Raw genomic sequence first — 20,682 nt, forward strand, 5'->3', positions numbered from 1 at the left:
CCCCTGCCCTGGACAGCTCAGAATGAGCCACTGGAGCCATCCTAGCTGTCCCTTTGAGCTGCAGAGGCCTCGTGGGGTGATTTAGTGGGGTCTTTCCATGGGGTGGAGATGGAGCCACATGGTTCTGGAGTCAGACAGAATCACCTCTGCCATCCAGGCTGTGCTGGGACTCTGATGGAAAACCTGCAATCTGCACAATCTGAGGGTCAAACACCTGCCATAGGAAAGGGGGAGCACCAGGAAAATGCCAAGGGAATCCCTCTTCCACCAAAGGGCTGAGCTCTGCTCAGTCACTGCTGCTAGGAGCTGCCCACAAGCATAAATGTTCATGTTATGCCAGATCCAGCACAGGCAGAGAGATTCATTCCATTTCATTATGAAATGATACAAGCACCATAAAGTGTCAGCTTTCAAGTTCATTATTTATAAATTAAGTGTAAATAGCATATTCTGACCTCCTCCCCAGCCACTCATTTATTCTTCCCCCATGAAAAATTAATGAGCCTATAAAGTAGCTTGTAAATTTAAAGCAGTAATTTTTTTTAATTTTTTTTTTTTTAAATCAACAGTGTGATTTTCACAGAGGCCCTGAAGCATTAGCTAGCTGCAGCCACTGCTGTTAATCACTGATCTTAGGTGTGTTACCATGCCATAGGAAAGCCTCCTGCTCAGATTTCTGGTGCAGGACAGTGTCAGGGGCCAGATAAAGCTCTCTGAGCTTTTTAGGCTGTCCTAGGAGAGCATTCCCCACTTGCCACAGCCTGGCAGGCTGCTTCCTTCAGAGGGTGCTTGAGGACTTGACTTATCCAAGACATGAGAATAAGAATCAGCAAGACAATTCTTAAAATAAAACTTGCTAAGTGGAAAATTCACCCCAGGCAAAACTTTTGGTCAGTGGGAAGGCAAGCAAACAGAACCAGACCAGCTAGCTCCCTTTTTCCACTATGAGGATTCTCCTGGGGTTCTTCTGCTATTTGGTGACCTTTCAAGCTTCCCTTTGCACAAAAAGCTGCCTTGGCTGTTTTACAAGGCCCTCTACAAGTTTGGGAGGACCTGTACTCCTGCTCCTTGGTGTGTGCATTTACCAACCCCATGCAAAGCTCAGAAAGGAGCAGGTGACAGCCAGGCAGGAAAAGGAGCCAGGTAAGCTGAGGGGCAGCTGGGGCAAGCACAGCATTCCCAGGAGCTGGAGCCATGGAGGAGCACAAGGAATAAGTGCAAAGAACAGGAAACAGACTGGCCTGAGTGTGCCCACATGGGTGAGAAGGCACTTTCCATGCAGCTGAGGACATGGCTAAATAAAAAATTGTTTCACAGAAATTAACTCTTATTGCTAAGGCCTACCATGAAATATCTATCTCTTTTTGATTGAACAGAATAAAAACCCACGAACTGGAATAAACAAGGCAGGAAAAAAGCACTGAGACTACATTTCCCCTCCAATAGACCTAAGTATGACCATGTTCAGTGTTCCTTCTCTGCAGTCTGATTATTATGAACAGAATGATGATTTATGACAAAAGCAGCAGATTTTATTCATCAGATTCCTCCAATCAAACATGAAAATCAATACCATTCCCCTGGGGACAAGATGGAGAGACAAACATAATGACTTTATCTATGCTGCATGTAAAATATTTGTAATTGAGCAAAAGGCCTGATCCCAAATGCTTAAAAACACACAGCCAGGGCAGCAAATGTGATTGGATTCCTTATAATCTAATCATTTCCATCCATATGTGGCCCCCAATCTGTTTAGGATTGTTACAATTCCTGGATATTGCAGTGCCTTCCCCAGAGGACGCCGGGAAGAGCCGGGGCCAGCCTGGACCAGATGGGATGGCAGTGACTCCAGCCAGCACCGCAGAAAGGAGGACAGTGCTTAACCCCTCCCCTGCCAGCCACCAGAGAGGAGATGGCACAGGGAGATCCCTGCAGGCTGCCCTGCCATGCTGCAAAAGGCAGGGTTTGGTTTCAAGCTCTCAGGAGCAAACTGGTGAAGCCCATGGGGGCAAACAAAGCAAGGAGCGATAATCACATCCTCCTGAAAAACTGCTCAGTGCTGTAGGTAGAAATTAGGTTTAGTTGCAAACTCCCCTGGCTATGCAATGGAGGAAGGCTCCCAGCAGCCCAAGAGGAAAGGGAAATGCTGTAAATGAAATCAGCACCTAGGAGATGAAAGGCCTCTTGGTCAGACTGAAGGTGTTTCTAAAAATCTTAAGACGTTGCATAGGATCAGGGAGCACTGAAAGATGCATCAAAGTCAGCAGGCCCCTGCTTGTTCTAAGAACAACAGCCTGGCTGCTCAGCATTCCCTGCCCCTCTCTCACCTGACACTGAGACGAGTGACCCAGCACTTCAGAACCTCCAGCACAACAAACACTTGGATGCTCCTTGTCTACCAGGCTGGATTAGTTCTGCTTATACAAATTTAATCCTTTGTCATATAAAGCAAACAACACCAAAAACAAAAATACAGGATTACTCTATTAGAACAGTGCACTGATGACAGACAGCACACTCCATTCTGCCTTTGACTTTCTTAGCTGGGATAACCAGCAGTTTTCAGCTAAACTGCAAATACCACCTTATTTTTTCATACCTGCCCAAACTGTTATGCTGCTTGATGACTTCCAGGGAATTCTGTAGGTGTTTTCTAAGGAATTATTTAACAGGACTTAACCTAAAATCCTGGAAGCCTGGGGGCAATGGTAAAAGGAAAAGGAAATTAAAGTAGCAGCTCAGGACTTTCAATATATTTCTCTTTAATTCATAGAGAAGTTGTCAGTGACTCCTAGCTTAGTACTTTAAGATTTTTCTGTTGCACTGAATTTAAACTTGTGGAAGAACAAATTTACCCTAAAAATAAGGAATTTTCCCATAAAGTTGAATAGACTGACATCAGAAGCCATCTCTCACATCCTGCAAAATCAGCTTTTCACAGGAGGTACCCCCTATATCATATCTATCATTTCTTGACAGACTCATCTGAGCAATTACAACCATTCTTGAAAACACAATATGAGAACAGTGAGGACCAATCAGGTATCTGTATTTATTTATTTTGCTAGTCATTAAAAGACCCTTCAAGACCCTTTTTAGTTTCAACAGCAACAAAAAAGAAAATTTTCAAGTGCCAGCATCCTACCCTGGAGAGAGACTGTTGAGAAAAACTCAGGTAATGTTAGTAGATAACAATTATCACTGTACCATTCCCTGGGGAACTTTTCGACACAGACACGCCATAATAGGAGCTACAGGTATAAAGTGTAGATCACTGGATTTTTATCCTTCAAACCCACTATTAACTGCAAGGACAAGCCACCCTAAACAACCTATTTCTATATTCTCACTTGGGTACAGGCTGCAGGAAAAGTTCAAGTTTGCTTAGCAATTCCCTGTCCCTCCTGCTTATTAATGCCTCTGAATAGGAACAGACTCAGGGCTTTTCTCATTTGACAGTCCTTTGCTTTGCCAGGATTTGACAAAACCTGGAAGAAATAAAAGCAGCCACCCCACTAAAATACTCTCAATAGGTTTTAAGTGCCAGACTTTTGCTTAGGATTGACTTTCACAGCTTCAAAGGAAAGTGTGATTCTTTCTGGAGCCCAGCTGTGTGTCTAGAATGATATTTTTTGAGAAATAATGCTAACCAGAAGTACATGAACTCATCAAGGACATACTGGCCCCAGTAACTACAAAGCAATGATTTGGGCAACCTTTCCACTTGGGAAGGGTTTTTTACAGAAATTTGCATCCCCCAAACCATAGCCATAAGGGCAAGTCAGAATCTTTTGCTAAGAGGAATAGATTGCAGCTTGAGGCTGTTGAAAAGGCAGAACGTGTTTGGATGCTATAATTCCCCCCATCAGACATCCACAGCTACTCCTGCTCAGGGCTATGAAGGTAGTTCATACAGGGAGATCAGTTCAAAAGGCATTTTGCAGGCAGACAGGTAGCTGGGAGCCAAAGACTAACAATTCTGCCTCAGTTGCTGATAGAATACATATGTGCATGTGTAAAAGACAGAAAGGGAGAACACTGCTCATCTCATAACTGACAGATTAGATGTCTCTTTCCCCATGCATTTTTAATTTGCTTACTGAGTTCCATGAAACAGAGCTCCCTAGGCTGGTCTGGGGGCACAGGGAGGCTGGCTGTGCTTGGGAGCTGCCAGAATTAACAGCCAGGGGCTGATGCAGCTGGGTGATGGATGCAAGACAGGGCAGCCCTGTTCCCACTCTCCCCTGTAGCACAGGGAGGACTGCAGCTCTCCTTGCCCTTCCCACAGATGGCTCCTGATGGAGGTGACCAAACCAGCTCAAAGCAGCATTGCCAGGCAGGGAAGTTCTTCATCAAAAATACCCAAAACCCAATTTTTGCATCTCCTTGCCAGCGTGACACAATTCCCAGAGCTGTGCTCTGTGGGGTGAGCCCCTGAGCATCCCTGTGCAAGGCATGCCATGAAACAGCAGCCAAATGCTGCAGGCAGGGCCTGCAGTGGGACAGGGCTGCCAAAACTGCAGGGCACTCCTCTGACCTGCAGAACCCCTCACCTGAGTACACAACTTCGGACTGCAGCTCCAGGAAATGAGCACCTGAAGTGTCTTTGAGAGCTTCCAGCTAAACCCCAGTCTGGCTTTCTGCTCCCATTTGAAAGCAGCTCCCTTGTTTCAGCATTACTGATCTTTTAGCAGAGCCACTACATAACTGAGTTTAAAGCAAGTCTCTGGTGCCAGAGGTGCTCCATCTCTCACATTTGTGAAAGGTGTGGATGGGCAGCAGGGTTGGAGCAGGAGTAGGATCTCTGAACAGCCTTCCTGAAGTCACCAGCTCAGCTCTGAGGGGAGCACAGCCTGCTCAATACAGACTTTTTTCTACTAAAAAGGCCATTGTACCTATTTTTTGCCAAATCAAGGACTGATTTATCCCTACTGTAACTTCACTGAGTTCAGTCAAGCTATACAAGTCATGAATTTAGCTCATGAATTTAACTTTCCCCATAGAGAATACTTTTCCCCCCTTTGATAGTGCTTCAGTGAACCTCTCAGAAAATTTATGAACACAGATTCTGCTCCAGCAAAGCATGTAAGCAGTCACACATGGGAAGAACGTGAGAAATTGTCCAGAGAGGAGCTGGATTATTTCCATACTTTCACCGTCACCAGCCTTTTTCACCTGACATCCTTGCTCATGTTTTATTCAGTGGGACACAGAGGGCTGCTCAAGTATTTGGCTTCCTACTCTGAAATGATGGCCAAAGGAAATACTCCCATTGCCTTCCCTGGAAGCTGAGTTTTGCAGAGGTTTGTTTTGATGGCAGTGGGGATGATTGGAGAGGACAAGACAGAGTGTCCATCCTTTTTACAACAAACACATCCACTCTGTCCAGATTTAGGGATTTTACCAGACACGAGTGGCATCTTCTTCTGAGATTTGCCCAGAGATATCCCTGCTTAGCAGTGGTTGCTGGTCCACAATTCTCCCTGCTGGCTTCCACCCATAAGTCCCTCCAAATTCCCACAAAACAGACTGTAGACCCTGCACTGATATTGTGACCAATATTTTTTTTTCTGTGAAAAGAAATTTCACATACTGTTTTCAGGGCACATTTTTGATGCACCTCATCTGACCTACATTTCCCTCTTCCAGGCCTGCCCTGGGACCTTACTGGACTTGGCACCAACATCTTTCTCTCCTGTTTCTCCTCCATTAAGGAAACACCTTGACTCTGGCTAGGTGCTTACATGTCCATTAGTTCCCAGATCTGTTACAGAGACTTGACCTGGGCTGGATTTCACACCAGAATGATGGTTTGTCTGCCAGACTCTGTTCACCATTTACCCTGCTTGTGCCAGTTTTCTAGGATATATCCAGCAGTGTCTCCTCATAGCTCCAGGGTGCCAATACCCTGATCACAGTGCCTGTATCAAACCAATATCCTGATCATACAGTGATCAAATCAATACCCTGATCATACAGTACCTGTATCAAACCAATACCCTGATCAAACAAACACCCTGATCACACAGTGCCTGTATCAAACCAATACCCCGATCATACAGTGCCTGTATCAAGGCTCCCACATGCTGTCCCTTTTTAAAATCCCAGTTGCTCAGCAAAACTTTTCAGCAAAAAAAAATTCATGACCACCTTAATTATTCCTGCCATCTTCTGCACTGTAAATATTTCTCTTACATCAGCTGATGAGTAAATTCACATTTTCAGAAGGATCTGCTATGCAAAAATCTCTGTTGAAATCTCTTTCTACTTCTCCCCTATCTCCTCTCTTCTTAGCAAACTTTTAGTCTTGGGAAGGCTTCAAAATCTGAGTCCAGGGAGACAATAATAAGGGGTTACTGCAAGCCACTCTTCAAACGCAAGAGACTTCATTTAAAAATAGAGCCTCCCTACCATATTCTGCCTTTGTCCCCTGCAAAGTGCCTGCCTGGAAGCTCCTGCAGCTTCCTGGGGCTTGCCTTTCTGAGCAGGCATCCCCACAGCACCAATCCCAGGGCATCTCTGCTGACAGCCCAGGCCAAGCAGTGCGAGCAGCCTGTGAATGCTGGCCATGCACTGCTCTCACTCAGCAGGAGTGGCCTGAAAAGAACCATGGCTTTGCTACAACTGCTTTGTAGCCCCAACAAGCAAGTGCTTGGCTTGCTGTGAGCCTCTTCCCATGCACCCTTTTGCTGCCTCCTCCCTGAGCCACAGAAATGCTCCAGACACTTTCAGAGTTTCTTTCTTACACAGCCTCTCTAAGCCAAGAAAACCGCTCAGCTCTATTCAGGAGATTTCTGACAGCCTTCAAAGGGTTGCTAATTCCAGTCTGCTTTAAAAACACAGAGCATTCTCTCCCTTGCAGCTTTTTTTTGTTGCCTTCCCTGCTTTAGGTCAGCACTTGTTGGGCCCATAAAGCACCCCAGGAGAAACTCAGCACACCTGGAATCACCTGGAGCTCCTGCAGGGCTGAGGGCAGGGACATCACACACTCCTTGGGAGGGCCATCAGGCTGCTAACACAAAAGCTGTGCTCTGGAGGTGACTGGGGCACCCCTGGCTGGCTTGGATTAAGGGCTGACAAGGGTTAACAGTGTTTGCTCCTGTCTGCATCACCCCCCCTGCTCACAGAGCTGCTCCCCGGGCAGGCAGGGCTGGATTAGGCTGCAGGAGCAGCCTGGCTGACACTCGGTGCACGAGCAGCTCCTGGGCTCTGCAGGCAGCACAGCCCAGGAACTGGGGGGACAGCAACCAGCACCTGGGAGACTGCACAGCTGGGCAAGTTTAAAACAACCTCTGAAAACACCCCACTGAAGGAAGCACCAAAATCCCATTTGTTTTTTTTTTTTTACTTTTCGTGAAGGACCGCAAGCATTTCAGTTGCTATGTCTGTTCAGGAGCCATATGGAAAAATCAGTTCTGTCTTGTTAAACTGGTTGCACAGTTTTGATTTTCATCTGCCTACAGAGATCTGAAAAGTCTGTGTTCTTTTCTGCTTTTTTGGCAAAGAAACCGAGTGGTCTGAGGATCATCTAGCCAGGAACAAAATAGGTAAGTACAGTATTTTTTGTGTAACATATTTCCAATAGTCTGAGAATATATTGTTTGTGTAATTGAGTGAAAATAGCCTTTGGGATGATGCTCTCTTTGGGATAAGCTGATTATAGGTTTGTTGATCACTTGGTTTGTTTGTTTTCCTGGACAAGAAAAGCTGAGCTGCTGTGGTTTGCAAGATCCTGTCATTTAAGCAGCAGAAAGACTTGTTCTAAATCCCCTCCAAAGCACAGAGCCACTCAGATTCCACTGTCAAAGGTAAAGCAAAATATTTGGGGTTCTATTTAACTACTGTAAGCTATAATTAGACTAGAGGAATAACCAAGTGGCAAAGTGACTCAGAGTCATAAGGAAAAGCTCTATTATAAGAGCATTAAAATGGAATTGATATGGAAATCTTATCTATTCTTTCAACTTGTTCAGATGGTGTTTAAGCCTGCATTCAACCAAGTGCTAAAATAGTACAAGCAGGCAGAGAATAAACCAACTTTTCTGGATTTTGAGAGGGACATTCAGATGACTTGGTAAACATAATTTCCATAATCATCTCACTGATACTGAAGATGTGCTTGACTATGGGAATTACAGATTTTGTACATAAAAACCTATAGATTTAGTCAATGCTGTATTTAAATGTATGTTTGAAATGGATTTTTAAAGGAAGGAGTCCTTTTATAAAGTCACTTTAACTGCAATGGACAGAGGGCATGCTGAACTGGAGATTTGACTGCCTAAAATCTTCCACACTTTTACAGGCACTGTGGGGAAAGAGCTGATCTCAGAAAGAAATAAAAATTACAAAGAATTAGACTTTGTCCTGTGTGCTTTCTCCCCTCACCAGCCAATAATCAGATGTAACCAGCATCTTTACTCCTTGCTGTTTGTAAGATGCAATAGGCTGCTTTTTCCTCAAAAAAGGGATCTTGCACACAGAGCTCCCTCTGCTTTCCAAATCCCTGAGCTACAACTGGCACCTGTATTGAGGGTCTCTGCTCCTTTCACTTTCACACTTTCTGAAACTGACCATGGCAGACAAAGGAGCTGTAAGTTATAGTCAATAACTGCACTGCCAAAGTTTCCTGTGCTAACTGGAGCCTCCTCCTCTGTGCAGCTCTGGGCAATGCACACAGCAGTTTAAATAACATCTGTATTTGCTGGGGACTGGTTTAGTACTTTTTTTTTTCATAGATTCCAAGCTGATAATAAAGCCTGTTGGAAAATAAGTGATTTTTTAAAAATTTCTTGCCCTACAAGACAGTTGTTATAGCTCCAGTGAGCAGCAAATGCTGAGACAGGCTGGAAGTGATGCAAGTATGAGAATGATAGGCAACACAAAAATCTAAGAACAAGATTATTGCCCTACAGTGATAAAGCTTTCTTCCAAATGAGATCCACAGAGCTTAAGATCTAAGCACCAGTTCAGGGATTCTTATCCAAGATTCTCCACCTTTGACCAAACAGCATCTTACACAGCTCTGGATAAGTTACAGTGATCCTCTTATCTACACATGCCTACTGCCCCAGTGGACAAAACAAAAATGCAGTGATCTCTGACAGAACAGCAGAAGCAGGGTTTGGGACACAGGGACCTCCTGAGAGTTTTAAAGGGACAGTTCCATTACAAATAGCTCAGCCTTGAAATTTAGTAACTGAACATCACAAACCAGAAAAAATTCTTCTAAATGTGATTTTCTACTCATTTTGACAGCAGTAAAATAATTTTTTTTAATAATTGTCATGGTGCGCTTGTGCTGCATTGACTACATTTTTCCCCCCTCTAATCAAAGACTCCATAGCAATTTCTGCAATTAAATCTTTGCTGAGAGATCCTCTGAGGAATATTTCTGTAAATTTTAAAGAATTCAGCAAAATGGAGATTAGCACTATTTGAATGCCTGGCTTGCTGGCATTATAACAAATACCAGGAAAGGCACAGAAAGAGAGGGTCACATTACTTTCTCTGTTCACTTTTGTTATCTCACTTTGCAGTACTGAAGATGTCCTGGCTCTGGCTTTATCTTCCTCTCCATCTTCTCATGGCATCTTGTTTGTGCCATTCCATAAAAGCACCCACCAGCAGCTCCCAACAGAGCTTCAAGAGCAACCTCTTCGATTTCTACCACTCCTTGATACTTGCAGATGGTAAGGAAACTACAATTCACCTGCTGAAGGATATCCCCAAAAGGTAAGAGCAAATCAGCCCCTCCTGTTCTCAGAGACATCCCCGTGTCACTGGGAATTGTAGACTACCAGGATAAGCCAAGAACCCCTGTGTACCTGCAGGGCTCTAGCAGTGCACACTGAAGTGCCAGAAAAATGCCCCACTCCTCAAGGGTCATCACACTGCCCACAATCTGGAATGAATCTCTGAGATGAAATTTAGATTGCTGTACACATTTCAGCAGCTTTCCGAGCTGTCAGAGCAGCAGCAGAACTGATACAGGATGGGTGGGCTCCAGCAGCAAACAGCTGCGTGACAAACAGCCCAATTTCAGCTCTGCAAACTGCAGCCATCCTACATTCATGGTGAGATACAAACATTTTACCTAGCAAATCTACTACCCAAAATCAATAGCATACCTGCACAGACATCTTATCAGGAAATCTGCCACTGTCCTGCACACTAAAAGTGTTCTTGCTGAATGGCAGTACAACCAGCTAAGATCAAAAGTGCTTTGCATGTGAAAATTCCACATTCTTCACCTTCCCAAAATATCTGAAAAGTCTTCTGCCATACCCAGATATGTAGGTGATCTAGATATTACAACTGGCACTGCATCTGGGTAGCAAAGATCAATCTGCTTGTTTGGGAAGAGATGCACTTTGGACAGAGCCCAGCAAACACAGATTTTGACACACACCCGAGTGGCCATGGAGCAGAGGTTGAGCCAGATTGCTGAGCCTTCATGTGCACTGCACAGACAAACTGCAACGTGGCACATGTTACATAACGTGACCATGCTCACAAGAGCAGGACTAGGAGCTCTCCTAGTTAAAGAACAGGGGTGTTGAAACAATGAAAAGGGAGTTTTTCTATGCTCTTGTGGCATAACACTGAGATGGCAATTAGGAAGTGGTTTAGCATGATCAGGAAGGTTTTTCTGAACCTCAGTCATCCAAAGGGGAAGACAAGCAATGACAAGTTTTGGCTGAGAGTAAAAGACTCAAGAATGTGGAACTGATTCCAGGGAAGCTCCACTCTGGCCCAGAAGCCATGCCCTAAAAGTAAGCCACATCTCCAGGCTGACAGGGTCTGTCCATAGGGGCTGTGCTTGTCTCATTGGGGAACAACAAAAAAACCCTTGGATTGCCAATTGCCTTCATTAAAGTGCAGAGGGAGGCACCCATCCAAACATTTTATGGCCAAGTCCAAACATTGTACAGCCTCTATAAAAAAAAAAAAAAAAAACCAAAAAAAAAAAAAAAAAAACCACCAAAAAAAAAACAGAGCAAGGCAGGAGGTTGGGCTTTTTCAAGGCAGGAATCAAAACCTGACCAAAGAGACTGATGACACTCTGTGGTGCTCATGCATAGCAGCCTCTGATACAAAGGCAATCAAGACACAACTTGCAACAGGCAAATCACATCCATCATCCAAAATAACCAGCTAAGAATGAGATACAATGTTCACCTAAAGCATGGGAAAAAAAATTCAGAGGGAAAAATATTGCCTTAAGTGGATAAAATTTCAGCAAATACATGTGGATTAAAAATAAATACCTCAGAGCCTGTTTTCTTGCCACAGCTGAAGACTGCAGACACTCATCATCCCTTTGTGTGCATGCACCTCAGAGAACAGTCATTTCTACCCAGAGCAAAGTGACCCATGTCAGAATGGCTGATTACAAAGAGTTTTGGGCAAACCTGAACTCCCTGATGCATTGTCTCTATTTCTGTTCACATTCACAGGTACTACTTTGTTTTGGAAGAGGGCAGGGCCCTTGCCCCCTTCTCCATAACAGTGACTCCCTGTGATGTTCCCATTGAGTGGAGCATACTGGTGTACAAGCCTCCACCAGGAAAAGCAGCACCAGGTAAGGCCTTCAGGCTGCCCAAGCAGAGGCAGAGAAAGCACAAGTTACTCATGGATAAGTGTGTTACAGGAAATTTCCCACAAACCTATACACTTTTTGGTTCCCTTCTTTAAATTGTCATGGACTGACCCAGTCTCCATGGGTAAAACATGGAAACCCATCAGATCCTGACCTCAACACAAATAAATTAAGGATTAGATATTAAAATGTCTACATCTAAGGTGAATATTTGGGAACAACTGCAGGTCTTCCAGGCTGCACAAACAGAGCAACTTCATAAGCTCTTGGTACTGGGCCGAATTTCCCTCTGCTGCCTCAGTTATTTTTCTGTGGCTTGGGTCACTTGAGACAACTATTTGCTCCCCACATGAAGCAGACAAGATTTAGCCATTTATTCTAGCCACATCTGCCATGGCAGTGGCTACTACATTGCCTTAAAGGCAATTCCTTTCTCTTGCATGATTTTTCACATTAATTTTTCAAAGTAAAAATCTAAAGGCTGCCATTAACAAGTTCTGACCCGTCAAGCAGGTACACCTGACATAGGAGTTCAAATTACACTCCTTTGAATTGTTAAGTTTTCCCTCTTCATGAGACAATGGGCTAAAACTAACCCAAAGAAAAAAGCCTAGCATAGAAATAATGAGTCTCCTAAAGTACCCTCAGAGATAGCAAACAGAAGAAAATTGTAGGGGCATCAGGCATGATACAAGCCAAGCTTTTGCAAGTTGTGGTTTCATAATTACAGTATTTTTGAAAACATAATTCTACAGCTGCACTGCTAAAATAAAAGCTTCTCAAATTTTAATTTAATAAATTGCCAGTAGCAACATATTTTAACTAAAACATATTTTTAGTTATAATTGCTGCTTTCAAGAAGAAAATATAATGTTCCCTAACAGTGAAACTTGCATGATGTGCTTTATTTCACATCTTTTAAAGCAGAAGTTACAAGTCTGCCTTTTCCCTGCAGGTGACCATGATACACAAGAGGTCTCCAAATCTCACAAGGCTTCAAGCCTGGTGTCCACTATCTTCAACTACAAGGGAAATTCTGTAGAGACTTACATGGGAATGTCTTCCCATTCTGCCCTGTACCTGCTGGAGTTCCTGTCCACAGAGAGGGACACACACATCACTGTGTACCTAACCAGTGACACCACGTCTGGGCACCTGTACCCAGAGCTCCCAGGGGATCCACGCATCGATGTCATCGGCATCGGGCACACAACAGTGACCCTGGCCTGGAAACACAGCCCTTCTGTCCTGCAGCACAGCGAGGGCATCCAGTATTGCCTCCTGGTCAATGAAAAGCACAACTACAAGAGCTTGTGTGCTGCTGAGACAGCCATCAGATCCTCTGGAATGAAGCTGCCACCCACAGTAGCTCTATCCCTCTCTCCATATCTTCTGGAGCCACAGCAGGTGATGATACTGTCCAACAGTGAACTAAGCATCATCAACAAAGTGAGCAGTGGGGAAGTCAGGCAGGTGTGCATGGGCACCAAGAACACCTACACAGTGCCCAACCTCAGCCCCAACACTCAGTATTACTTTGATGTTTTTATTGTCAACCTCCTCACCAACGCCAGCGCCGCGTACACCGGGACATTCGCCAGGACCCTGGAAGAACCTGAGCCGAAGGTGACAGAGCTGAAAGATGGCAAAGTGGTTCATGTGGTCCTGGATGGGAAAAAGCAGAAATTCTACAGTCTGCAGTACCAGGCAAGGCACAAGAAAATCCACTTCACCTTTCAGTTGTGTCGGGGCCAAATACGGGTTCACATAACAAGGAACGGCAGAACAGTGGCATCAGAAAACCTCTCTGGGCTGAAGTATTTCTCCCTGAAGGGAAAGCTGCTGGACATCTATTCGGTGCAGCTGAGGTCCACAGAGGAGTCTAACTCTTCTGTGAAGGTACTGGCATCCCCCCATTTCCACAAGCCCTTATTCCCACTTCTTCCAGAGAGCTTAAAGATCAAATCCTTCAGTAAACTGAGGACATGCAGGTCTGTGACCATTGCCTGGCTGGGAACACAAGAGGAGAGCAAGTACTGTGTGTACAGGAAAAGGATTGAGGAGGGTGAGATCTGGAGGGAGCTGCAGAGTGCAGACAGGTGCTCTGGGCCTGAATCTCGGCACAAATCAGAGAAAGTGCTGTGCAAGTACTTCTATGACCTGAACCTCCAGAGAGCAGTCACCACAGAGACCATCAAAGGGCTGGAAGCAGGGACACTCTACTTGTTTGATGTTTATCTCTTTGGGCCATCTGGCATCCCTGTCAGATATCACAGCAAAGTTGTGAAGACCAGGAAAAAGTGTTGAAGGTTTTGAATGAAAGTTTTCAAGTGAGTGAAAGCAGGTACTATCAAAATCTACTCCAATCCAAATCAGAGCCCCTGCAGTTTGAACTATGCTGACAAACAAGAAATTTAAAGCTAAAAGATTCTACAGCAAAACACATCTTAGGTGATTATACATCTTCTCTCCTGTGTAAGGTGGGGAGCATTTTTTCTTTCCTTGTCTCATTCAAACATTAAAAACAGAGTTGTGAAACACTCACACACATGGAAATAAAATAACCCAAGAGTACTCATGAGAAATAGACTGGTTACCTAAAATGTTTTTGAAATCCAGCACAGAAGTGATGGGGAAATGCCTCACATGATGCACACATCATTTCCCAAGTCCCAGAGAGTTTTCCACTTTCTGTAACTCATGCAGCTAATGAGGAACTGAGAGACCTCACAAATCAGACTGCTCTTCAACAGATTCCTCTCTGCTTGAACAAGAAAGGAGACAAAAATAAATTGAAAAAGCAGAGGAACTGATGTATAGCTCCACACATTGAGTAAAGCAGGCTGAACTACATCTCCCCCTATTACCTGCATGTTTGCTTGGTTTCATTCCTGCAGAGAAACTGTGCTTGGGTAGAAACATACAAAATTCAGGCCAGGAACTGGCTCTGGATCTGGCTTTTCTCAGGAGTGGACAAATACACAGCTGTGCTACTGCCCCTGGAGGAAAACAGCAATTGAGGAATCTTGCCATTGAAAGATTTATCATCTATAGCCTCTGATATCAAGCCCATTTCTGTGACTCTGTGATTCCTGACTGTAATATATCCATTCTTTGCATCTTTAAGCCAGCCTATCTCAATGAATGCATTGCTTTGAGAAAAATTTGATGTGGTTTTCCTGCTAAATATCATGGAAGGAAAATATTTGTAGTAAAAATTCTGACAAACACATTTTGGTTGTCTTATTTCCTTGATTACCTTCCATATATGACATGAGACAGTGTAAAAAAAAAAAAAAAAAAAGACAATTAAGTCTTCATGAACTCCCTTAGGTTCATTTTCAGTTATCAGTAGAAAGTATTTTATGTGTAGGCTGTTGGCAGGCCTGTAATTTACATATAAACAGATACAATAGCTTCACTAACCAAGAGGGTGCCAGAGAAATCTTGCCTGTAGTAATACTTTTTCCTCTACAATTACACTAAGCACATACATAAATGATTAAATCCATTATTGTGTATTTGAGTCATTCTCTTGCAATTCAGGGTCACCAAAGTCCCAGTTTACTCTGAGCCATTATTCCATCCGAGTGTGTTTGGAGGCCCTTGGTAAGGACAGAATCAGTCCCATGTGCAGGACCAGGGTTGTATCTCCTGCTCCAAAGACTCTGCCCCTGTGCACCCTGTCCAGGGCACTCTGTGCCTGCTCAGCCCCAGATGAGGGGCTCAGGGCTCCCCAGGGATCAGCTGCAGTGTCTGGGCTTGGCTGGGCTTTGCATTCCTGCAGGCATTGCTCTGGACTGAGCAGGGCCACAGCAGGAGCCACGTGCTCTGCAGCCTCCTGCCCACACTCCACAGCCTTTTGGCTAATTACAGGGGCTGGCAGCTGCTCTGCCTTCATTCCAAGGCAGGCCCTCGCTTCATTTGCCTCCTGCCAAAAATAGTCTGAGCTCAGAGAGCAACAGAGGTCATCTCTACTTGGAATTCTCAGTGTTTTCTGCCTTCCTTCTCAATTTCAGGCACTTATATTGTGGATTAATTTCACTCAGATGCCCTACAACTGACTGTAATAACAACCATAACTATAATAGAGGAACAGGAAGACCTGTCTAACTGCAGATTCAATATATTCTTAATCCCCTGCTGTCAGTCTGGCAGAGCATTAACCCTTGCTTTTACCCTCTATGCAGAAATGCCACAAAAGTCTTTTGGAAGAAGATACGTTGGCACCTCGACCAGCACCAGTGTTTCTACTAAAGTAGAAAATGGAACTGGCCTTGGGCTTCTCAGCAATATCCTGGTTTAGGGCTGTAGTCAAGAGACTTGAGGAAGGGTTAGAAGGAGAGCCTGAAATAGGGCAGAGGCAGCATAGAAGCAAAGGCTCAGAGTTGCACCAAGTGCAACAGTTAAGAACCTGCAAGGAAGGAGTTCAGGTTTGGAGGACAACAGCTATTTCAGAGGGACTTGGAAAAGAGCCAGGAGAGTCTCTTCTTCCCAGATTCACCATTTGCTCTTTACTCCTCCTCCCCCTAGCCACTGCCCCACTAAGGTGGAGCCCAGTGGGAAGCTCTGCAGAGCCCAACTTGCTGGTCCTGGAGCCCAGGCTGGGAGCCAGGCAGGGCAGGGAGCACTGGTGCTGCTGGGAGGGCTGATGCCATCCCTCACTCACAGGAGGAGCTTGCTCCCACACTCACCAGCCCCTCCATCAGCCAAGGCCCCCTCTGAGCACTCAGCAGAACTGGGCTGTAGAGAGGAACATGCTGTTCTGTCACAGCTCATCACCTCTGACACAGCAGGGCAGGTACCTGCCCTCCAGGCAGAGCCCACTGTGCTCATGCGGGCAGCCAGCCATGCTCTGAAACAGAGCCCAGGAGCAGCAGGGCATGTTCCTCTCCACTGATCTTTCCACTGTGATTGCACCAGGCTGCAAACCTGTATTCAGTTCACTCATGCCCAGACCCTGCTCCTGAGTGGCCTCTGGGTGCACTGGTTTGAGCTGGGACTCAGTGCTGTCCTGAAATTTTCAAAGGCTCTTCCACAGCAAAACCAAAGGTGCTGCATTAACCCTTGCTGCTCTTCCCTCCCCTACACAGGCAGCTGTTTGTGTGTACAGCTCCCCATCTTCAGCACCCACAAGTCCTTTTATTTCAAAGCTCTTTGGCATCTTTCCTTTTCCCTTCCTTCCATTTTGACTATCCTGGCCTACTAGGCCATGTCTGACCAAAAGCATTACCCAAGCAATTTCTCCTTTCTTGTCTTCATGCTTTCTGCAGTCCTTCCTGCTCAATTTTTTAGAGGCTCCATGCCTTCAGCTCAGCCTGTCCTAAGCTGCCATCAGCTCTTCTCACCCCTGCTCAATCTGAGTCACACCAGACAGATCTCTTCATGGAGAACATTTCAGAGCAATGTCTTGTTCTTGTGGATCATTTAAAGTAAGCCATCAACATTATTATCAGGCCAAAGTATTTCCCTGGCTAATATATTTCAAGTCCTGTCACAGCTGAGATCAAAGGCCATGCTTCTCCTCCCAGGTTTTTCACAGAATTGCTCCACTGCCATGACACCCCCTGCACAGGGGAAGTGAGGGTCAGGGTACCAAAAGCACAGCAGGAAAATAAGAGAGAACAGGTTTAACTCCACATCCACTTTCCCTGTGGGCTCAGCCTCACAAAGGAAACTAGAATTGGCCAAATGAAGTGCTGGTATGGGAAACAATGAAATAACAGAGCATGGCCTAAGTTTACCATTGTGTGTTGCTGCTGGGCACAAACCAGAACAATGAGGGGCTCTTCAGCATCACCTTTCATAGAACTGCTACTGATAGGAACCTTGAAATGTGATCCAAGTCAGTAACAATTGCTTGTTTAATTTATACACTTTGAAAGATACTGCTGCCCAAAACTAGTGTAGAGGTTTCAGACACTGTGTTCATGGACTAATGGCATTTATGAGTTAATATTTAACTGACAGCAAAAATCATCTATATTGTTCATTTCTTTCTTATTTCCTGTTATTTATTTATTCCCTGTTACTTTTTGTTTGCTAATAACTTTAAATAGCCTCCCAAGTGGACCTGGTAGTTTAATAAATTGTTCCCTATCTGCCCACATTCAGGGATGCATTCACAGCTTTAAAAAAAAAAAAAAAAAAAAAGCTTAATTTCAACTTTGTATCTTGCAATTTCTTTTTCTGGCTGATGCTTTCCCACTTGGAAGACTCCCTTCCAGCTTAAACAACATGTTAAAATATTCTTCCTACTTTGGCCTGTAGTGCAGAGGCCAAAATCCTGCTCATTATTTGCTTTGAAAGACACAGAGCTCGAGTGTTGGTTTACATGCACACACACCACCCTCATTTTGGGCTTCCTTACTATTCCCTGTTGGGTTTTGTGGGTTAAGAATTTATGAGCCATGGACACTGCAGTTAAACATCCTGGCCACATGCAGCTTTGCACAAGGCATAAAATCTAATATTGAAAATCAAACAGCATTAGCACTGACAGCAAGTACAGACCAGTGACCCCAAAATGCCAAAGGCTTTCAGGTGCTGTTAGAGCAGATGAAGCTCTCTGGCATTTAGAGGAAAATGGATGACTGAGTAGACCTTCAGCAAAACAATCAGCCAGGCAAAACAAAATAGAGGGTGGCTTTGGGGGCAGAAGGGGAACAAAATATGTGTGGCTGCTCATCAGTGTTCCCTCTTCTGCACACACAGGACTGAGACACCAACAGTGTAAGAGAGCCAGGCCAGTGTGCTTCTCTTGCATAGCAACCGGGATTTCATGGACAAGCCTGCCAGGCAATACTAAACAACAGCTTTGTAAAAAAGGAGATCAATGTACTGGCAGAGGCAAACAACGAGTGTGTCTCACTGCTGCAATGCATTCCTCTGCCCAGAAATGCCATGAAAGTCAAGGATGGGCCCGGAGCATCCCGAGCAGAGCATCTTGGGCAGCACACGGAGCATCCTGGGCTGCCAGCAGAGCATCCCGGGCAGCACCCGCTGCCACCAGAACTCTAAACACCAGAGGGCACTCCCCGGCTGCAGAAGGAGCGCAGAGTGTGCTCGATAAGGCTTATCAGCAACAAATATCTCAGCAAATTCAACAACTCAAGCATTTTTCTAGTAAGATTATTAAGAGGAACAGATAGAAGAAAAAAATCCAAAGAGCTCACATTTTATTTTCTTTTAGTCTTCTATGTCTTCCAAGCTTGAGGGATTTTTGTTAAAATAAACTGTGGAATATTAAGAGAGAAGCACTTGCTGAAAGGACCAAAACACCAGTACTCCCACCCCACTGCCTCTGAGATGTCAAATCAATCACTAATGGGCTAAAGCTCCTATAAAACAAACACTGTGGTACTGAGGACAGAGATTCCATCATGCTCAAGTGGGGAGGCTTATTTCAGGCACAATCTGCTCAGCAAGTTCCTATCCCAGGCACCCCATCCCTTCTCCTGTAGCACCCTTATACTGAGGGACCTTTCCTGGAATATTACTTCCCTGACTCACCAACATTTCAAGACTTAACCTGCCACTGGAGCTGGATGTCCTACCTATACTCTGGGACACAGGGAACAGACTGCAGTTTGTCAAGGCCCTTTTCTGGGGGGAATTTGGTCACTGACCTTGTAGCCTCTATAAGAGACTAAGGATTTACTTACAGGGGCCAGGAGACATCCCCAAAAAACTGCAGACACTGACCTATACTGCTTTTGCATTGAGGAAAGCTCTCTGAAATTCTGCTTCTCCACCTCAAGTTTACAAAAGCATGTGAACAAGGACAGGGCTGACAGCAGAAGGGACCAAATCAAAGAGCCAGAGATGCTGTTTCTTTTTGCAGACATTGGTATCACTGACACAACGGGGGCTTTGAGAAGGTGGCCCTGAAGCTCAGGTTCAAAAAGATTGTCTCAGACTCCCATGGTAACTGGCTCTGAAAGCAGAACTCAGTAGGAAGGGAGACCTCCAGGAGCCAGGGTGAAAGCAGAAGAAAACCATCTGAAAGTAATGAGGTAAAATTCAAATTTGTTAGAAGCTTCTAAGGAAACAAAGGGCCAAACCTGGATCCACATTTTGCATCCACCTCACATTTTTATAAGTTGTCAGCTATGGACAGGAAGCCTATTTACCTGGACAGATTTGTCTGGAATGATATTCATTTTCAGAAGGGCTCTGCAGGAGCCTTGATAAGGGCTGCCAGTGAGATACATCAGTCCTGGCCTTTCCCACAGCATTTTGCAGGCACCAGCACCATGGCGGTAACTGATACCAGCAATCTTTTCATTCTCCTTCCAGCAGCAAGAAGATTACATTTGATTGAGCTTCACTACTGATTAATTTCTGTCTCCAGGGTTCTCTGCCAGCACACAAACCCACTAAGCCCCTAGTTCTCCTTTAGCCTGTGACTCACAGGAGAGCCCAGCATGCAGTGTTTTCTGCTCCAAGACTATGATCCTAAGGAAATACTCAATCTGATTCTCCTTTAGAGGCCTCTGAAAATAACCACACACAGTCCACTGTCAAGGTAATGTGCTGTTAGACCTGGATCTCACATCTGACATATCTGCTACATGAAAAACACCACAAAACCCAAACAGGGCCTCAAAGCACATAGCCAAAACCTAGCTGCCCTACTTTTCATTTTCCTTTGGAACATACAGTTCAGAAATCAGCCCAGCAACACCCGAAGTGGTACTAGCCGGCACAGCTAAGGTGGTACAAGTGTTAAGAAAAACTTCAGTTTTGAAGATAAGAAATGCCCATGCTGGGTCCCACACTTTTTGTCCAGGCAGGTGATGGTTTTAAAGAGATTAAATGCAGCTCCATTCTGAGCTTAGGACATGATCTGTCTCACCCAAGGCTGCAAACACAACCAGGGAGTCAGAGCAGAACTGTTGCTATTGACTGCAGTGCTGACAAGTGCTCATCTCCTGAGGCTTCACCCTCTCAACTTCCACAATCAGGGAGTTAATTCCTTCTTTCCATTCCCCATTCCTGACACACACAAAGTGATCCTAAGCATGAGCTACTTGGCTTAACAGTACCCCAGTGCCATGACTTGGGGCCAGGTTCAT

At 44.9% G+C, this 20,682-nt stretch overlaps 1 protein-coding gene across 1 annotated transcript; it reads left to right on the forward strand.

The window, feature by feature from the left end:
* The first annotated feature begins 6,899 nt into the window (after positions 1–6,899).
* On the forward strand, positions 6,900–14,837 carry LOC134422133 (protein NDNF-like). The gene is made up of 4 exons (XM_063164009.1): positions 6,900–7,550; positions 9,543–9,738; positions 11,463–11,587; positions 12,561–14,837. The coding sequence occupies exons 2-4, from the start codon at positions 9,551–9,553 to the stop codon at positions 13,910–13,912; spliced, it is 1,665 nt and encodes a 554-aa protein (XP_063020079.1). The 5' UTR covers positions 6,900–7,550; positions 9,543–9,550; the 3' UTR covers positions 13,913–14,837.
* The last annotated feature ends 5,845 nt before the right edge of the window (positions 14,838–20,682 follow it).

This window comes from Melospiza melodia, chromosome 9 (genome assembly GCF_035770615.1).
Source record: "Melospiza melodia melodia isolate bMelMel2 chromosome 9, bMelMel2.pri, whole genome shotgun sequence".
Taxonomy (NCBI): Eukaryota; Metazoa; Chordata; class Aves; order Passeriformes; family Passerellidae; genus Melospiza; species Melospiza melodia.